The sequence below is a fragment of the Dermacentor silvarum genome, chromosome 5 (assembly GCF_013339745.2).
Source record: "Dermacentor silvarum isolate Dsil-2018 chromosome 5, BIME_Dsil_1.4, whole genome shotgun sequence".
Classification (NCBI taxonomy): Eukaryota; Metazoa; Arthropoda; class Arachnida; order Ixodida; family Ixodidae; genus Dermacentor; species Dermacentor silvarum.
In genome coordinates this window covers 119,001,062-119,018,545 of record NC_051158.1, presented here as the reverse complement: position 1 = coordinate 119,018,545, position 17,484 = coordinate 119,001,062, and the positions used below count along the sequence as shown (strand labels likewise).

The window sequence follows — 17,484 nt, the reverse complement described above, 5'->3', positions numbered from 1 at the left end:
GAGAAAACACGCAGCGCCCTATCCTGTGATAACTTGATACTTGCAGTGGCGAACGGCAGGCAACAGCACACGAATGAAACTCCTGCCAATCACGTTTGTCTTCCGTTTTCACAGGAAATGCTAGTGCGACTTCAGACGCACGATTTTAATTCACAAGCTCGAAGAGAGAATCCAATGAGAGCGGAGCACAGCAGTGCTTCATAGCTGCCTGTATGGAGCTTTATGAGCTTCGACGAACTGCACTCGTAGCACAGTTTCGATTTTTCACATAATACGAGTTTTCATGCTGACGCAATGGAAATGGCACTTTGCTTAAAACAACTTTTTCAGCACGGTCGTTATAAAGGCCTGAGTCAAGGATTGTAGGCCATATGAACATTTGTTTTTTTTTTTTTTTTTGGTACTGAGCTAACGTTTGAAGCGCACGCGGCCGAGAAAAGAGACTGAGCAAAGGTTTCGGTTTCAAAGCAGTACGTCTCTTGAGAATTCCGCGCTGACGGACATTCGAAAGTTCAGAAGCCAGCGGGTGTGGCTAGGTTGATCCACGGGACCACAGGGACGTTCACTCTTCGTGACTTGTTGACAGATGAAGGCGACTGTAGCAGTTTGGGGCTATGAATAGCCACAAGGCGACGATAGCCAAGCCGCACTAGGCCGCAGAACACTCAGGTGCTACGTAACTGCGACTAAGAGAAGACAGAGGACGCGGCCGGTGTTGCCAGACAACTATACATATTGAATTTCCTCGTTTACCGAAGGTTAAGACTAGTCGAAAAAAAGACAGGAAATTTTTGCATCGCTATAAGTTTAGGGACACACAAACTGTTTTCCGCCCTATTTTCTTTTGCCTTCAATGTTGTTCGTATTTCGCTAGATATAAATCAGAAATAGAAAATAAGGAAAAAACCCAAGCTTCGCTATTCCGCACAGACGTTCACGCAACTTTACGTGGTTCTCTATTTGCAGGCTACTTCCGAGACAGGCATGGATCCTACAGCGGTCTCCTTCACTCCACAGCCGCCGTTAACGGTTTGCTGGCGATTATCTGGATCCTGAGGCTGCTCAACGGCAAGAAGGAGGTATCGCCGACAAAGGTGGACCAATCCTCGGAGGAAATTTGAAAGGAAGGTGGGACGCAGCTTCTGGAATCGGGCAGAACAGCAGCAGCTGATGGTGGCCAGTGAAACCTTAACAGCGGACGTGGGTAACGAAGCATCGACGTCGAAACTGTGCGGTGGAATTTTGCCTACTTCTGGTTTTTGCATAGTGCCATCCCTTATATTGAGGACTTCAGTCATGGCAGCAGCACTGCGTTTTTTAAATGCGAAGCATTTCTTGCCGGCGGCTCTGTCCGTCGCTCCATCTGCCGTGCGGCGTCGACACCCGCACTCCGCATGCGCATCCTCCTCCCCCTCCTCTCCTTGTCACATCTCTCCTCTCGGCATTCCTCCTCTCCTCTCCGGATTGCGCAACGAATGGCAACACCTGCGGCTCCGCGCGCGATAATGCAAAGCAGCTTAGGTTAGAGGCGCCACGGTAGGCGCTGCATACTCCGCGGGGGGGGGGGCGCCACTGTAGCTCGCGGTACAATGACGCGCGCGCGCGCACTCCGCTCCTCTCATTCTCCTCCCGCAACGCCGCGATGAGCGCCACGGACAGCGCCAGCGTCAACGCCAGTGTCAGCGCCGTGGACAGCGCCGCGGAGAAGAGGGCTCGAGCCGCTGCCACGAAACGGCAGCGGCGACAGGCCGATCCCGAACTTTGAGTCGACCCCATGGCTGCTTCGCATACTACTCAGGGTTCCCCTACGGGAAGATGGTGTAAATTTTTTTTTCTTGGAGCTATGTGCATGCGACAGTCGTGCACGAGCGTCTAGGTGCATTTCGCCATTCGGATTAACTACGTGTGACTCTTTCGGTGCGAGTCTGTGGGTGCCGCAGGGGTGAAAACATTAGCGAGCCCTTCACAAAGTTATGCCCTCATAAAAGAGATGTGCATGGCTATCAATCACCAACCATATTGTAAAGTAGTGAAGCAGCAAACGTAAAGTAAAGCATTTTAGTTGTGCCAGTATCCTGAAGTCGTTGACCTAGTACACGTTAAGTCATTCCTCGTGAGCTACTCATTTCCTTTGTCATTTTCTTTTTTCTGCGCGTAGGTTTTATCTAAGTTTCGTATTCTGTACGCCAGCATAATCGTCGCGCAAGCAATCTCATTACATAGGTCCCTTTTGCGGCAGAATCGGCCACTATATCTCACCGCCCACGTGAAATTTGACATGTGTATCCTAGGTTATAGGAGCATTTGGCTGTCTACGTCTTTGCTAGTAATAACATTGGTTTTTTATGTGTTTCTTATTTGTGTTGTGTACAAGGAACTACCTGCATCGGACATTTCGTGCCCTTCGACTGCTCATATACAAAGGCACTCTGAGCATCTGTTATGTAGTAATTCGCCCTTTTTACCTCAAACGGCAGGCTATGAATGGCCACGGCCTGTTAGGTAGGGCGCCTAGCTAAGGTGCCAGAGGTGTTCATCTCAAACGCAAGCATTGGTCACCGACTGGTTTATAAGTCGATTACAAGTGACCTACTCAGCCTTCCTAAGTAGTATAACCATGTTTATTTAAAGTTCATTTAGTGACTTCCGTGAAGTGTACAGCATCAGCCACAGATTGTGTTTCGAAATCTACGCCAGCATGTAGGTCATCGCACTCAGTAGACATTGTGTGCGGTGTATGCCAATAAAAGGCTTCGTTCGTTAGAAGTTGTTTTTTTGCATTTTCACAATATGGGTTATAGACTTGCTCTACCGCTAGGGCCTTTTACTGCTGACGCTGACATGAAGTGCCATTTGAAATTATTTTTGCTTCTGGTATATATATATATATATATATATATATATATATACACTACGTTAGGCCTAAAGCTAAGAGACAGGAAGAGAGCGGTGTGGATCGGATAGCAAACGGGGCTAGCGGATATTCTAGTTGATATTACGAGGCGCAAATGGAGCTGGACGAGTCATGTAATGCGTAGTATGAATGACCGGTGCACCATTAGTGTTACAGAATGGATACCAAGAGAAGGGAAGTGCAGTCGAGGACGGCTAGGTGGCGTGATGAAGTTCGGAAACTTGCAGACGCAATTTGGAATTAGCTAGCGCAAGACAGGGGTAATTCGAGATCGCAGGTAGAGGCCTTCTTCCTGCAGTGGACATAAATATAGGCTGATGATGATGACTACGCTATAGCTATAACCTCTTATTGTAAAAGCCATGCTTATTTCTTTGCGAAATGACATGGTCACATCGTCGTCACCACGCCATCGTCGTCACACAGCTGTCGTCGGACCGCCATTGCCACGGTGTCAATTTATTATTATTACCTCTGCAGTAACGTCATCCCATTGTCATCATACTGCCTTCGTTCTTGAATAGACGTGAACATCTTTCTCCGTCAGTCTATCGTAATCATACTTTCGCCATTCAGTCGTCACGATGCCGCCCTTGTGCAGCAATCGTCAGACGGTCGCTGTCTTCCATCCATTGCCAGACCAGCGTCACCACACTGTCGTGGTCGCGCCAACGTCGTCACACCAGCTTCGTGATTCCACTCGGGTCATTTTATCACCGCAGCGCCTAAGTCATGATAAAGGTTTCACGATATAGTCAGCACTATGCTAATGTCACCATGCACTCGTCTTCATCCCAACGTCCTCGTTCTGTTACCCCGCCATCGCCGCCATACAGTCGTCATAGATTCTTTGTAATACCGTCGTGGTGATGCCATTGCGGTTGTTTCCATCGTCGTCATTCTAACTTCAACGTGCGACTCTCGTCATGAAGTTGTCGTCATGCCGTCTTGATTGCTGCATCGTCGTTATCCTCGCTTCTTCATCTGGCTGGCGTCATACCGTCGTCGTTATGCCATCTTCTTCGTACAGTCATCGTCACCTCGTTGTCCTCATGTCGTCGTCGTCATGTTGCCGACCTATACCATAGCCATAATTTAATAATCAACATCTTCTTGTCAGCACGCCGTCGTAGTTATACGCCTTGGTAGTTCCATGGATAACATGCCATTTTCGTTATGTCGTCACTGCATCGGTGTCTTACAGTCGTCGTCATGCCTTGGTGCTCATTGGTGACATCGACAAGTGAGTGTTATAGCAAAGTGGGACGATATCGGAATATGTGGCATATAGTCGGAGCTACGAAAGTCTCACAATTACCACTACACGTGTTAACAAACGTCACATCAGGAATACGGGTCTTTCACTACATTGCTCCAATGGAATTCGAATTACTCTTGACAGTCATCGTGAGATGAGCTCTCGTGTAATGAAAGTGGATTTACATGTATTTATAATTTCTGCAATTCAGTTAAGGACTGGCAGTTAATTTCCCCTGTGCTGTCTTGCTGTCCTTGTTTTTTGGTTTCTCATGATATGAGTAATAAAGATCGGATCCCTTAGTTTCATTCTGTCTGCTATGTATGTCTGTATATATACAGGGCGTTTCAGCTAACACTTTCAAAATTTATTTAATGTTGCCTGTGGCAGATATCCCAATTCTAGTTAATAAGCTGGTCTACTCGAAGAGGTGGACGCTATTTGCACAAAAAATTGAAATGCATTATCAACTAATCAACAAACATTCACTAATTAAGTTTATAACTGATTACCTGATGACCCATATTGCAATTAACAATTTATAGGCGTGGAGTACACAAGGTGGATCCACTTGGAATGAATTCTCAGGATGACACACGTTTCGAGATAATAATTCCAGAACTTTGCGGAGAAATGCATTGGCGTTCCAGTTAATTTTGTGCTTGAATGCATAAAGCGACATTTTGTTAAGAAACTAACTGGAACGCCAATGCATTTCTCCGCAAAGTTCGGAAATTAATATCTTGAAACTGGTGTCATCCCGAAAATTCGTTGCAAGTGGATCCGCCTTGCGAACTCCACGGCTACAATTTGTAAATTGCAATATGGGCCATCAGGTAATTAGTTAAAAACTTAATTAGTGCATTTTCGTTAATCAGTCGATTATGTATTTCAATTTCTTGCGCAAATAATGTCCGCCTCTTCGAGTAGACCAGCTCATGAACTAGAATTGTGCTATCTGCCACAGGCAACATTTAAGAATTTTTGAAAGTATTCCCTGAAACACCCTACATATATATATATATGTATATATATATATATATATATATATATATATATATATATATATGTGTGTGTGTGTGTGTGTGTGTGTGTGTGTGTGTGTGTGTGTGTGTGTGTGTGTGGTGTGTGTATGTATTATAGAAAAGCTGAGAGGTCCGCCTGAACCAAAGTTCTCACCAGCTACTCAACATCGGGGAAGGTTGACGAGAGTAAAGAGAGAGGGAGAGAGGTCTTAGTGATGAGGGTGCAGATGGTGGTGAGCGAACATGGACAGCAAAGACCCTTCAAAGTCTCAAATCTGTACCTCTATCGCTCAATAATCTGATGAGAAACTCAACAGCACACCGATATGAATCCAGCCAATCGAGTCAGAGAAGGGTGTGTGCCTCCTAAGGAGATAGACTATGGACGAGCAGATTAGTTTCTCGCTTTACTTTTTTTCTTCTTTTTTGTAGTCTTGTGCCGATGGTCTCAATACTGCTCATTGCTTGTCAGCGAGCATTTATTCTACGTGATCCAGAAACAAACTTTCGGTTATTATTGAGCCTTGTGATCGCCTTGATGTTCCCCGTACTTCATGTTGTGTGGTGCCGTTTTCAAGTCGTAACAAACTAGCGCAACAATTCATTTTGACGTCATTAAAATCATTAAAGGAAATGAAATAAGCGGATACCACTTGCGGAAAATGTTTTATTTATTCATTTATTTCCTCTTGCCTATAACGCCGCAAGGCTATGGGCAGCAGGAACGTCGTACTCGTACAGAAGGGCTCCTGACTAACTTTGACAATATGACACTTTCCCTCATGAAACTCTAGTTCCGTGTCGCGAACAGCGCGAAAGGCAACAGATCCGCGAGAAGACAGCACGTGCGCTTCTGGTTCTTCGCGCCCTTCGCAGTATTAAACGTTTATTCTTTAATGGCCTGATCAGCTAGATTTATTTTCATTGCGGTTTGTTGATTTTTGTTTGTTGCCACAACATTTATAAATGCTTCTATATTTAATGCTGCACTTTCCTTCTGTATTCCACGGTTGTCTATATTAAATATTGTTGGCTTGTTAAACCACTCATTTCTTTTGTGTGTTCTACACGAAGGAAACATACAACTAAATTAGTTAGCCTAATGAATAATTAACAGCTTAAGCTGTTAATTAAGCTTAACAAGATGCCGTCAAGCCATCCTTCGCAAGACGTCTTCAATACGTACATATAAAGACGTCTTGTAGCCGTCCTGAATAGTTGTAGACGTCCTAGTTCATTTTGGCTGGTCCAAGACGGCTACAAAACGTCTTGTGTACAGTGGGCAGATCACACGCCATGCTGCTGCAGCCAAAGCCACGGGTTGCTGCTCCGTGATGCGGACACTGTTGTGGGTCACGACCTTGACACTACAAAATAAGCTTTGTGTTAAGTTATAGCAGTGGCACATTAAAGCTGCCACATAGTGAAAACGTGCAAGAAGCGCCAAAAAATAGTCACGAAAACAGTGTTTGCACTGCAGCAATGTGGTAACAGACCACAGATGGAAGTCATTGATGAATGTCATGGTAATTGGGCCCCTTCATCACAGTGAATTTTGAGCAGACACGCAGCAACACCACTATAAAAAGAAATATTTGTTTTGAGAAGAGGTATATTGGCGGTGTCCTTCAAGGACGCCACGAGTTCGAGGAACGGCGCGGCAGCGTGGGGCACCATCTGCAAGGACACCAACGACCAGCGGCGCGAGCAGAGCGGGCCGAGTGTTGGCGATGCCGCTTTACGGAGACGTGTCTTCTTTTTCACAATCGCCCCTGCAGAAAAAGAGCCATACTGGCGACCTAAGAGGTTGGAGCAGAGGGTCATGGTAGGGCTTGAGACGCACCATGTGAAGGATGTCACGTCCACGCCGGCGCATGTCGTCAGACGGAGAAAGTGGCTCGATGAGAAAATTCCCTGCGGCCGTTCGCTCCAAGACGTGGTAGGGCCCTTCGTACTTTGGAACGAGTTTCGAGGAAAGGCCAGCAGTTTGGCAAGGAACAGCCAGCCATACAAGAGACCCTGGGGCTTCCTTCTGGCGCTTTTGTTCTTGTTACGTAAAGGTGCGCGCCAGCTGGCGGCATTCTTCGGCTTGTCGGGCAGCTTCGTACACAAGTGGGCGCTCAGAAGCGTCAGGACGGTATGCAAGGAGAGCGTCGATGGTATGCAATGGCTCCCATCCATATAGGAGGAAGAAAGTGAAAATCAATAGTAGCTTGTATCGCGGTGTGTATGCGAATGTTACAAAAGGAAGTGCGCGGTCCCAGTTCCCATGATAAGATGCCACGTACATCGCGAGCATATCACCGAGAGTGCGGTTAAACCGTTCTGTGAGCCCGTTAGTTTCCGCATGGTATGCCGTGCTCATTCGATGAATAATGTGGCATTCCGAAAGCAGATCTTCGGCGACTTCGGAGAGGAAGGCGCGACCTCTATCACTGAGGAGTTCTCGAGGTCGGCCATGTCGAAGGATGAAGCGATGTTGTACGAAAGAGGCTATATCCCGCGCTTTAGCATTCGGTAAACCAGCAATTTCGGCGTAGCGTGTCATATGGTCCACAGAAACTATGATCCACCGATTCCCATCCGGTGTCATGTGAAGCCGGACGTAGAGGTCAATGCCTACGCGATCGAAGTTGGCAGGACACGGAAGCGGATGCAAGGCACCAGACACGTGTAAAGGTGGTAATTGGCGACGTTGATAGTCAGGGCAGCACTGAACAAACTTTCGTACAAAAGTGTACATTCCACGCCAGTAGTAGCGATGTCGAAAACGTTCGTAAGTCTTAAATATTCCGGCGTGGCCACATTGCGGATCGTCATGAAAAGAAGCACAGATTTGGGATCTTAAGCTGTGGGGAATGACTAGTAGCCATCTACGGCTTTCGGGAGCGTAGTTGCGTCAGTGGAGCAGCTGATCACGAATGGCTAAATGAACAGCTTGTCGTCGGAGGGATCGGGATACAGGGGTGGTCGATGATCCAGAAAGATAGGCGAAAAAAGAAGCGATCCACGGGTCACGGCGTTGTTCGGTGCCAATCGAGTCAAGATCAAGAGATGACAGAGGGTAAGCGCAAGTGGTTCCGCAGGCCGAGTCCGGAGGTAGAGGTGAACGGGACAGGGCGTCTGCGTCAGTGTGCTTGCGCTCGCAGTGATAGACGACTCGAATATCGTACTCCTGGATTTGGAGTGCCCAGAGTGCTAAGCGGCCAGATGAACCTTTCAGCGTGGCGAGCCAACAAAGCGCGTGGTGATCCGTTACTATAGACCAAATAGGTGGCCTTATAAATATGGGCGGAACTTTCCAAGCGCCCATACTAGAGCCACGCACTCTTTTTCAGTCACGCTGTAATTGGCCTCTGCTTTTGTCTGCGTGCGACTCGCATAGGCGACCACGTTTTCGGAGTAGCCGGGCTTTCGTTGCGCGAGGACCGCGCCAAGACCGACCCTGCTCGCGTCTGTATGTACCTCAGTTGCAGCTGTGGGGTCCAAATGGCGAAGAATGGGTGGAGAGGTAAGAAGACGACGCAGCGTTTTTTCACGTGACCATATACTAAGTACCAATGACTTGTTGATAGGGAACCATTTTTTGTGACCGCCTTTCATTTTCTGCGCATGTCCACTCTTGTATATATACACATGATGTGGCAACGGCAGTAAAATATTGTTGGAAGTCAGCGCAGTGTTTGTGGTCTCTCTCAGTCCTTGTCCTTCACGCTGTACGTCGTTTTTACCATGAATTACCAACTTGCCCAAGTAACCACCCTTGTTCAGTGTAGCAAATGCGGCGTCGCATGCAGGAGACGAGGAGGAGAGGTCTGCGCCACCGCGTAGGAGCTGGGTCATGGGCGACATGATCGATGCGAAATTGCGAACGAAGCGCCGGAAGTTTTTTGACCTTAGTAGGCTTCGGGAACTCAGCGACTGCACGAAGTTTCGCAGGGTCCTGTAGAACGTTATGCTTGGACACGGTGTGGCCTAAGATGGTCAGCTCCCGCGTGGCTAAGCGGCGCTTTTTGACGTAGAGCTGTAGGCCAGCATTGGTGAGACACGTCAAAACATGTCTAAGGCGGGTCTAAGGTGGGTCGGAAAATGAGGCGAGAAAACCACGACATCGTCGAGGTAACAAAGAAACATAGGTCACTTGAGTCCACGCAGCGTATTGCACATGAGTCGTTCAAGTGATGCAGGCGCCTTGAAAAGTCCAAAGGTCATCACGTTGAATTCGTATAGGCCACCAAGTCTAATAAATGCCGTTTTCTCGCGATCGGCTTCAGTCATACGAACCTGGCAGTAGCCAGAACGCAAGTCTAGGGACGAAAAGAATTCTGCGCCCTGAAGGCTGCCAATTGCGTCGTCGATGCGCGGTAAAGAATAGACGTCCTTGCGTGTGACCTTATTAATCGACGGAAGTCAACGGAAAAGCGAATAGACCCGCTCTTCTTGCGAACGAGAAGGACAGGAGATGCCCAGGGACTGTGGGATGGTTGAATAACGCCACGGCGTAGCATATCGTCCACTTGGTCGTTAATCACACGACGCTTGTCGGCAGAGACGCGGTACGGTCGTTGACGCAACGGCTGGTGTAAGCCGATGTCAAGGTAGTGCTCCACTTCCGATGTTCGGCCCAGTTGCGGCTGAGAAACATCGAAGGAATTTCTAAAGTGGTGTAGAAGCTGAAGGAGCTCGGAGTATTCGGCAGGGGTTAGTGTAGTGGCGATGGAACTGGAGAACATGTCACTCGACGATTCTTCAAGAGTTGAATTCTTCAAGAGTGAGTTTGTTGGAGTCACAATGGAAAGATTCGTCTGGCACGGTAAGAAAGAACGAAGAGTCAAGCTGTTCCACGTGGCCGAGACATTCGCTGGCAAGCAAGGTAACCGATGCAGAAAGTGCATTGTACAGAAAAATATTGCTGATGCCGGTGGTGATGTCAAGCGTTGCAAAAGGCAGTGGAACATCTTTGCGACTCATAAAGATTTCAGATGGTGTAAAGAAGACAGTAGCATCGGTGACGGCACTGCAGGCGACTGGGAAAAGGGCAAAAGAAGCAGTTTAGGCGCCTGATCAAGAGCGTCGTGGGATGGTGCTTCACAAAGCGGTGAAAACTCAACTTCAGCTCGTGCGCAGTCGATGACGGTATCATGACGGTACAAGAAGTCCCACCCAAGGAAGACGTCATGTGAGAAGGCAGGAAGAATAATAAACTCGACAATGTACAAAGCGCCTTGTAAAAGCACACAGGCAGTACAGACTAGAGCACTGCACGGGCCTGATTTTTCGGCCCGAGCCCGGCCCGGGCCTGCTTTACGAGGCCCGAGCCCAGCCCGGGCCCGTAATACAAAGCCCGATCGCGGCCCGGGCGTACATGATCGAGACCAGCCCGGGCCCGCCCCGGGCCCGTGGTTCCAAGCCCGGGCCCGTGGTTCCAAGCCCGGGCCCGTGGTTCCAAGCCCGGGCCCGACCCGGGCCCGGGCGTTCATTACTAAGCTTAGCTAGGGCCCGCGTGTGCATGACCAGGCCCGGCCTGTAAGAAAAAAATTCTTTTTTTTTGCTAAGAAAACATTTGCTAAGAAAATGAAACAGCATTTACATTATGTACTCAGAACCATACACAAAGGCAGAATAATAATCCCATCAGACACATTACAAGCGACCAAAGTGTCAGCTGAGTTCTTTCTTACTGAGATTACCGCCATTTTTGTATCTGTACAAAGTGAATGATAGGTAATGTATTAACGACTGATGGTTATAAAGTGTTCTGAAGTATGGAATTGACCATATCTCAGGATTTCTAGTGTTGGCATTAATGCGACGACGCTCTAAAGAGGCTAATTGTTTTATGTAGTTCCAAGCTAATTCTGACATGGATGGCCTAATGGATGGTCAAAACGCCTAATTGAATATTTAACATAATTACGCGAATTAACTTTTTAAATAATGCTTTTACGGCACATCTTTCAATCTACGAATTATAGCCGCTGAGTTCGCAATGCGTATCCACTTGGAACAAATTCTCAGGACTGAACCAGTTTCGAGATATTCATTTTCAAAGTGTCCGACGAAATGCATGGGCGTTCCAGTTAACTTTTTGAGGAAAACGCTGTTTTATGCATTGAAGCACAAAAGTAACTGGCCTTAGCGCTAAAATAATGCCATAGTATCGACACTGGTAATAGTGCGATCATAAAAGCGGTAACATGAAAATGGTTTGAGGAGTGGTTCTTTGTATAATTTATTTTTCCTTACGCGGAAACAATGTTCGTTTTTGCGGATAAGGAAAAAAAATTAGCGTAGCTTGCACTAGCGGCGCAATGCTAAAGAGACAGCGCAGATGATGGGCACCAAGCTAGTCCTGGCTTTTGGGCTAGACTAAGCACTACCAAGTCATCCTCAGAATTTCCCGGAATTTATTTATTATTGATTGATTATCGATTAGCTATTGATTGTCTATCGATTGTCTATTGCAAGATATTTGCCGCGTATTTGGGATAGGCTAAGCACTACCAAGTTATCCGAATTTATTGATTATTGATCCATTATTGATTAGCTATTGATTGGCTGTCGATTGACTATCGTAAGGTATTGACCACGTATTTGGGCTAGGCTAGGCACTACGAAGTCATCCCCAGCATTTTCGGGAATTCATTGAATATTGATCGATTATCGACTAGCTATTGATTGGATATAATTTGCCTATCGATAGGCAATTACCCAGCTAGCACAAAAGAGATATAATCATTCTTATTCATGGATATTTCGCCTTGACCGTCAAAAATCTAGATTGAAGAAGTCAACATCGAGAAGGATTCAATTGGGATGGAAACTTTCTATAAGGCGGATTTTAGAAGACGTTTAAAATCGCTTGTTCTAGCGGCCTACAATTATTGATTTTTTTGTTGTTGTTTTCTTCCGCTTTTTGGCGGGAAAAACGGACATTGGTTTTTGTTTTTGCTTCGCCCTGTTAGAAGAGAGTGCAATCAACCCTGGCGCGGGTGTTTGCATTGTGGTGAGTGAGCACTGAAGGGGCAGCTGCTTGCTCTTTATGCTCATAATGAAGTCCACAATAAAGAAGAAAAGTTACGCTGACCTTTCAGACCGTCAGAAGAGGCGTAGAGTTAATGACGAACCGATATCTGCCAGTCCTGTTGCCACGAGTACCGTCCAATAAGTATCATGGTAGGTTAATGAAAGTAGTAACCATGCTTCTAGTGAAGTATCCTCGCCACATGAGGATGCTCAATCCGAGGACAGTTTTCACGAAAGTGACCTTGCCTTGAAAGGAGAAAATGCAGAAGCACACACGCAAGATATTTCTAGATAATATTTTGTTCCACAAAACGACCCTCCTATGAGCGCGGGCATCGAAAATGGAGGTTCTTCGGACTATGCATCATCATCTGCAGAAAATCAGGCAAGTCTTTGTCCACGTAAATGTGTGGAATTTCAAGGATGGCTATGATGGGTTACAAGTCACCGAATTCCGCTTGTCCCAGTTTCTGAACTTCTCCGGAAACTAAGCACCACTTTGACGTTGATTTTGTCATCGACGCGAGGACATTGTTGAACAGTCCTCGATACACTTCAACGCGATCTGTCCCTCCTGGCGAATATTGCCATTTTTCTGTGAAGGAAAATTTAGAACGCATGATTGCTGTGTTCCTGAGTGGCTGTCGAGGGTAGATCCCTTGACAACGCTCAGAGAATGTTAAATGACAATGTCAGCCAAGTTGGACTGACGGTTCAAACTGTAAAATGTTTTGATATTGTTTGTCGCAGTTTTCGTTTTGTCTGTTTGGTTAACCTGTTTTACTTTGAGCGAAAGGAAGAAAAAGACACCGTAGTCTAGTTGCTAGAGAACCGGCTGCTGTGACCCACGGCAGAAGTTCGATTCCATTATAGGTTGCACATCACTTGTTTGTATTATAAAGCGAGTTAGGAACCTACCTACCTACCGCAAAGTGCCAAGAATGAGGCATTAAAAAGTTCGACTTTTGTTATTTCAAATTATCTTTGTAAGGTGGCGCTAGTATTATGGTAGCAGCCGCATTTTGTATTTTCTTAGTTAAATTAGCTAGCATTTCTGTGCTTCAGGTACCGAGTACGAAGCCACACTGAGTATTTTTCTGCATTGCAGCAGCGTGTGTCGCAAGAGGATGCAGCGCCGTGACGTGTCATAGCGGCTACCTGACAAAGCGAGGAGTGGCGCGACGGCTCATCGGCGTCATCGCTTGCGCCGACGCAGTCTGAGCAGCCAAGCGGACTGCGCTCTACGCGCAGCTTCCCTCCAGATTGCGTAACTTTTGAACCCGCCGTTACATTGACCGTTATTTTTGTCAGGACCAGCCGTTAAGTTCCTGACGCGTATTCGTTCATGAACTGCGGAGCGCCAGACTGCCTTCCACATCTTCTTTGCTCACGTAAGTAGTCACGGCCACTTTGACACCTGTCGTGTTTAATTATTTACGGTTTTCAGGCGGGAGTTTTAGGTGGAAGTTTTAGGCGGTAATGAAGTTTTTCAATGAAAGCGCCTTCATTTTTAACTGCAATCTCTGATATTGTTTAAGAGGCATGTTTACGTCTGCGTACGTTTCTTTTATTGTATGCGTATTCAGGTTTGCCAAAGCTGTCTAAAATTACCTCTGCGACGTTTCGTTGACCATTGATCGTTAGGAAGACGATGACATTCCCGTTTGGCGCAGAATGATTAGACGTGCTACGATCTTCGCGTAGCCACAGCGTTCTTCCGTCAACGCTCTTGTGCGAGATCACTCGTGTGTTTTTCCGAGCGTGAAAGGTGCCCGCGAATACACGCAAAACTGCCGAACGACTGGCCGCTCGAGGCAGTTTGCGTGTATTGGCAGGCACCTTTCACACTTGTAAAAACACTTTATGTAGCTCATATTGAGAAACAGAAAGCGGTATCAGGGGTTTCTCATGTTGCTTTACAATCTTCTCATTGACACTTTTGATCTAAGTATAGTAATTGAGAAGTTAATTAATTAGAACTAATTATCTAACTAGGCGGAATGCAAAAAATAATCTGAGTATCTCCAACATTACCTTGGTTCTGTCCTGGTACGTGGCACTTGCATATTTTTAAAGTTTGGCTAAAGTTAAATGAAACACCCTGCATGTAGTGCACTGTTGCCTTGTTTTTTGTAACATAATCCTGACAGTGTAGCTATTTACAGCATCTTTTTTTAGGATACCTAACATTTTTTGGCTTCAGTCATGCAACAAATAAATTTTGAGGTCGCACTGGCGTTTTCTTTTTGCAAGTCTGTGCAGTAACAAAATTCTGTTAAAAAAGAAAAATTCCAATATACAGTTGTAATAGGCACTGCTGTTACATTACAAACATAGATACTCCGAGTTTATCAGCATAACAATAAAGAGTTTTTTTGTAACTTACTATGCAGGCACATACCTACGTGCAAGAGAGAAGGCGCGTGAGGGTGAAGACACCGATCATGTACCCTCTACAGGTGCCAAATGGGCAGACGAAAACGCCGCCGCCCAAAGGGCCACCACGAAACTCCTGAACTCCAAGAACCCAGGTAACTGTTATTTCATATTAAAGTCGTACGAATTAAATTTTCAGCGTGATACATATACAGTGGTATCTCGATAATTCGAACTCGAAGGAGCCCGAAAGATTGTTCTAATTAAAGGAAAGACTTATTTCTGAAGTATTCGTGCACCACAGCACGACGTACGAATGGAGTCGTTAGATATCACGGCGCGCAAGCAGATGACGAGTAGGGGCCACGAGACTGCCCACGTCGAGCAACGCGCTCGCAGAAAACGATGCTGTAGGGAGCGGGCGGCGCCAGCACGGCGGCGCCGGGCGCGCGCGGACACGTCAAAGGTGAGGGAGGAGGGCGTCAGGGAAGCGGATTTGGCTGAGCAGAGGTGACCCCGTCGCTTCGGTGGCTCCCCTCACTCTCCCTCTCAACTCCCTCGTAGCTCCCCCACCTTCGACTGTCTCCGTGCGCGCCCGCCGCCGGCCCGGCGCCAGCTTAACCCTCTTCCTTTCTTTTCCTGCCGTTGAAGCGAGCGTTGGCCGGTTGTGAGCAGTTTCGTTGGCGGGACTGGGCCTCCGTCGTAGCTCCTCTGCGTCGCAGCCGCAGCGTTGAGACATCGACTCGAACACGCGTGTTACGGCGCGACGACGTAACGGCGACCATGCCATTTAAGAGAGAGAAATTTACGCCGCGGTTCTTTTTCTTTTATTGCGATAGAAATTATATGGGCACTCCAAGCGCATTTTTGCCGCCGTCGTCGTCGCCGTGATAATCCGTATAAAGTGCAACGGCGATGAAATCGTCGCCGCGCGCATGTGTGGGTTTTAGTGTGTGGGCTCATTTCGGTGTAAGCAATAAATTGCATATGCAAGCACTCTAGATCATAATTGATATATAAACTGCACGAGCTTAACCTTTAACCCATTGCGTAACTATAATTATGTCACCAAGGTCAAAGTTAGTGAAACTGGGTGGAAAATTACGGCTTATGTTCCCACCTTGTGTGTGGATGACTCACTGTTTTTGTAAAAAAAATTCTTTACAAGTGCTTGGCAATGTTATTGTGTGGAGGTTTTCAAACAGGCAAGTCATAGGCGTGCAACATTTTAAGGGTTTAATTACAGCAACTGAAGTTCTTACTGTATATGCTTGAAGCAGCCGTTCTGCAAATAGTCGCTGTTACTTAAGGTTGCACTCGTCTGCTGTCTTTTATTTTTTAAGGAATCGCAATATATTTGCTCAACTTGAAGTATGCGATGTGTTTGATAGACTGGTGTTTAGGTATATGCTCAAGCCTGCGCCATTTCTGAGTTGGCTATGTCATCTGTGGCAAATAAAATTGCGGTGGTGTAACAATGCGGTCACACTGAAGCTGTGCCTTTGCAGAGCCACACTTACCTCTTTTCTCGTACAACATTATCAGAAATGCATTATCTATTCCTTTCTTTGAATGCTAATTGGCACCTACTTCGCACGTGTTTAGGAGGCTGCTGTCATCTACCAGTCGCCAACTAGTCAAGACAACAGCCTCCTGAAAGCTAGCAAAATAGCCGACACTTACACTGGTTGGCGATTGTACATGCAACACCTTCAGTTAGATGTAAAGTGTGTCTTCAAGGAAACAGAAGGGAATTTCACTTGTGATCGGTTAATGTTAGAACCATGTTAATAAAGGTGGAATGCTCGAAAACTGTGTGCTTGGACCAATATATTGTAGTGCTGCCCATTGCCAAGATATATTGCAGTGCTTATTGCCAATGCATTGAAAAACTATACGTTCACTAAGAAAAGTGTGCTTCAATTAATATACGTTTTACACATGCCTAATGTTTTTGCAGTAAGAAGACCTGCTGAATTAAGGAGCTACAGCCCAGCAGCCTGTTCGAAACCAGGTTTATCAAGGTCGATACCTGTAATGGACGTTACCCGGAGGCACTCATATTTAATGTTGATTGCTAGCTTGTCTAGTCGTGTTTACTTTTTGCAATAAAAAATGTTATTGCTGTATGTGTTTCGTGTATTGCACAAGCGCAAACCTGCATGCCGCCGGCCGGCGAAACGCCGCAGGGGCATGGGGAGAGGGAAGGAAAGGGAGACGAGGGGGGCGCTAGAGGGGAGGGTGAAAAAAAAAACGGATGTCAAAATCCTGATTGTAGCAGGATTCAATCTGTATTTTTTAAATGCTTCTAATGGTCTTACAAAATCCCATTTCAAGACAGGATTTTTCGAAACTACTTTAAGCAGGATTCTAGAACTTCTTGCAATAGTCATATCCGCCGGACATTAGCAACGATATACGACCGTTTATCACCTTCTAAACGGACTGCACGGATTTTTTAGTGCGTCTTTCGGACGTTCATTTAGTCTTGGCGAATCGGTATGGAAGCAGTTTTCTATCGCTTTTGTGCTAGCTGGGTAGTCCCCACCATTCTTAGCTAGACTTATCCAGGCTCAGCTTCGCTAGTTCACAGGTGTATGTGCCATTGCACTTCGACCTTTTCTGCACTGCTGCCAGGATGGGCCCACATTTTTGGATTCAACGGACACATTAGGCCCGGCTGAAACAGCTCCGCGGTTAAAATGAGAACTTCATCTGTTTTACTATTTTCTTTGATAAGATATAGTCATGTGATAAGATATACAGTCAAGAGAGCGGTGTGGATCTGAGAACAAACGGGGATAACCGATATTCTAGTTGACATTAAGCGGAAAAAAATGGAGCTGGGCCGGCCATGTAATGCGTAGGATGGATAACCGATGGAC

At 46.4% G+C, this 17,484-nt stretch overlaps 1 protein-coding gene and 1 long non-coding RNA gene across 3 annotated transcripts in view; both read left to right on the top strand.

Annotated features, from left to right (window-relative positions):
• Positions 1 to 1,427, top strand: part of LOC119453746 (monocarboxylate transporter 12-like) — a 96,859-nt gene extending 95,432 nt beyond the window's left edge. For both annotated transcript variants that reach the window (XM_049668414.1, XM_049668413.1), the window contains exon 4: positions 967 to 1,427. In XM_049668414.1, coding sequence (XP_049524371.1) covers positions 967 to 1,121 — 155 coding nt within the window. In that variant the 3' untranslated portion in view covers positions 1,122 to 1,427. The remainder of the gene's footprint in view (positions 1 to 966) is intronic.
• Positions 1,428 to 13,048: 11,621 nt separating this feature from the next.
• Positions 13,049 to 16,694, top strand: LOC125945974 (uncharacterized). Its single transcript, XR_007467282.1, has 3 exons — positions 13,049 to 13,614; positions 14,617 to 14,754; positions 16,560 to 16,694. It is a non-coding gene; the product is annotated as an uncharacterized LOC125945974 (long non-coding RNA).
• Positions 16,695 to 17,484: the final 790 nt, after the last annotated feature.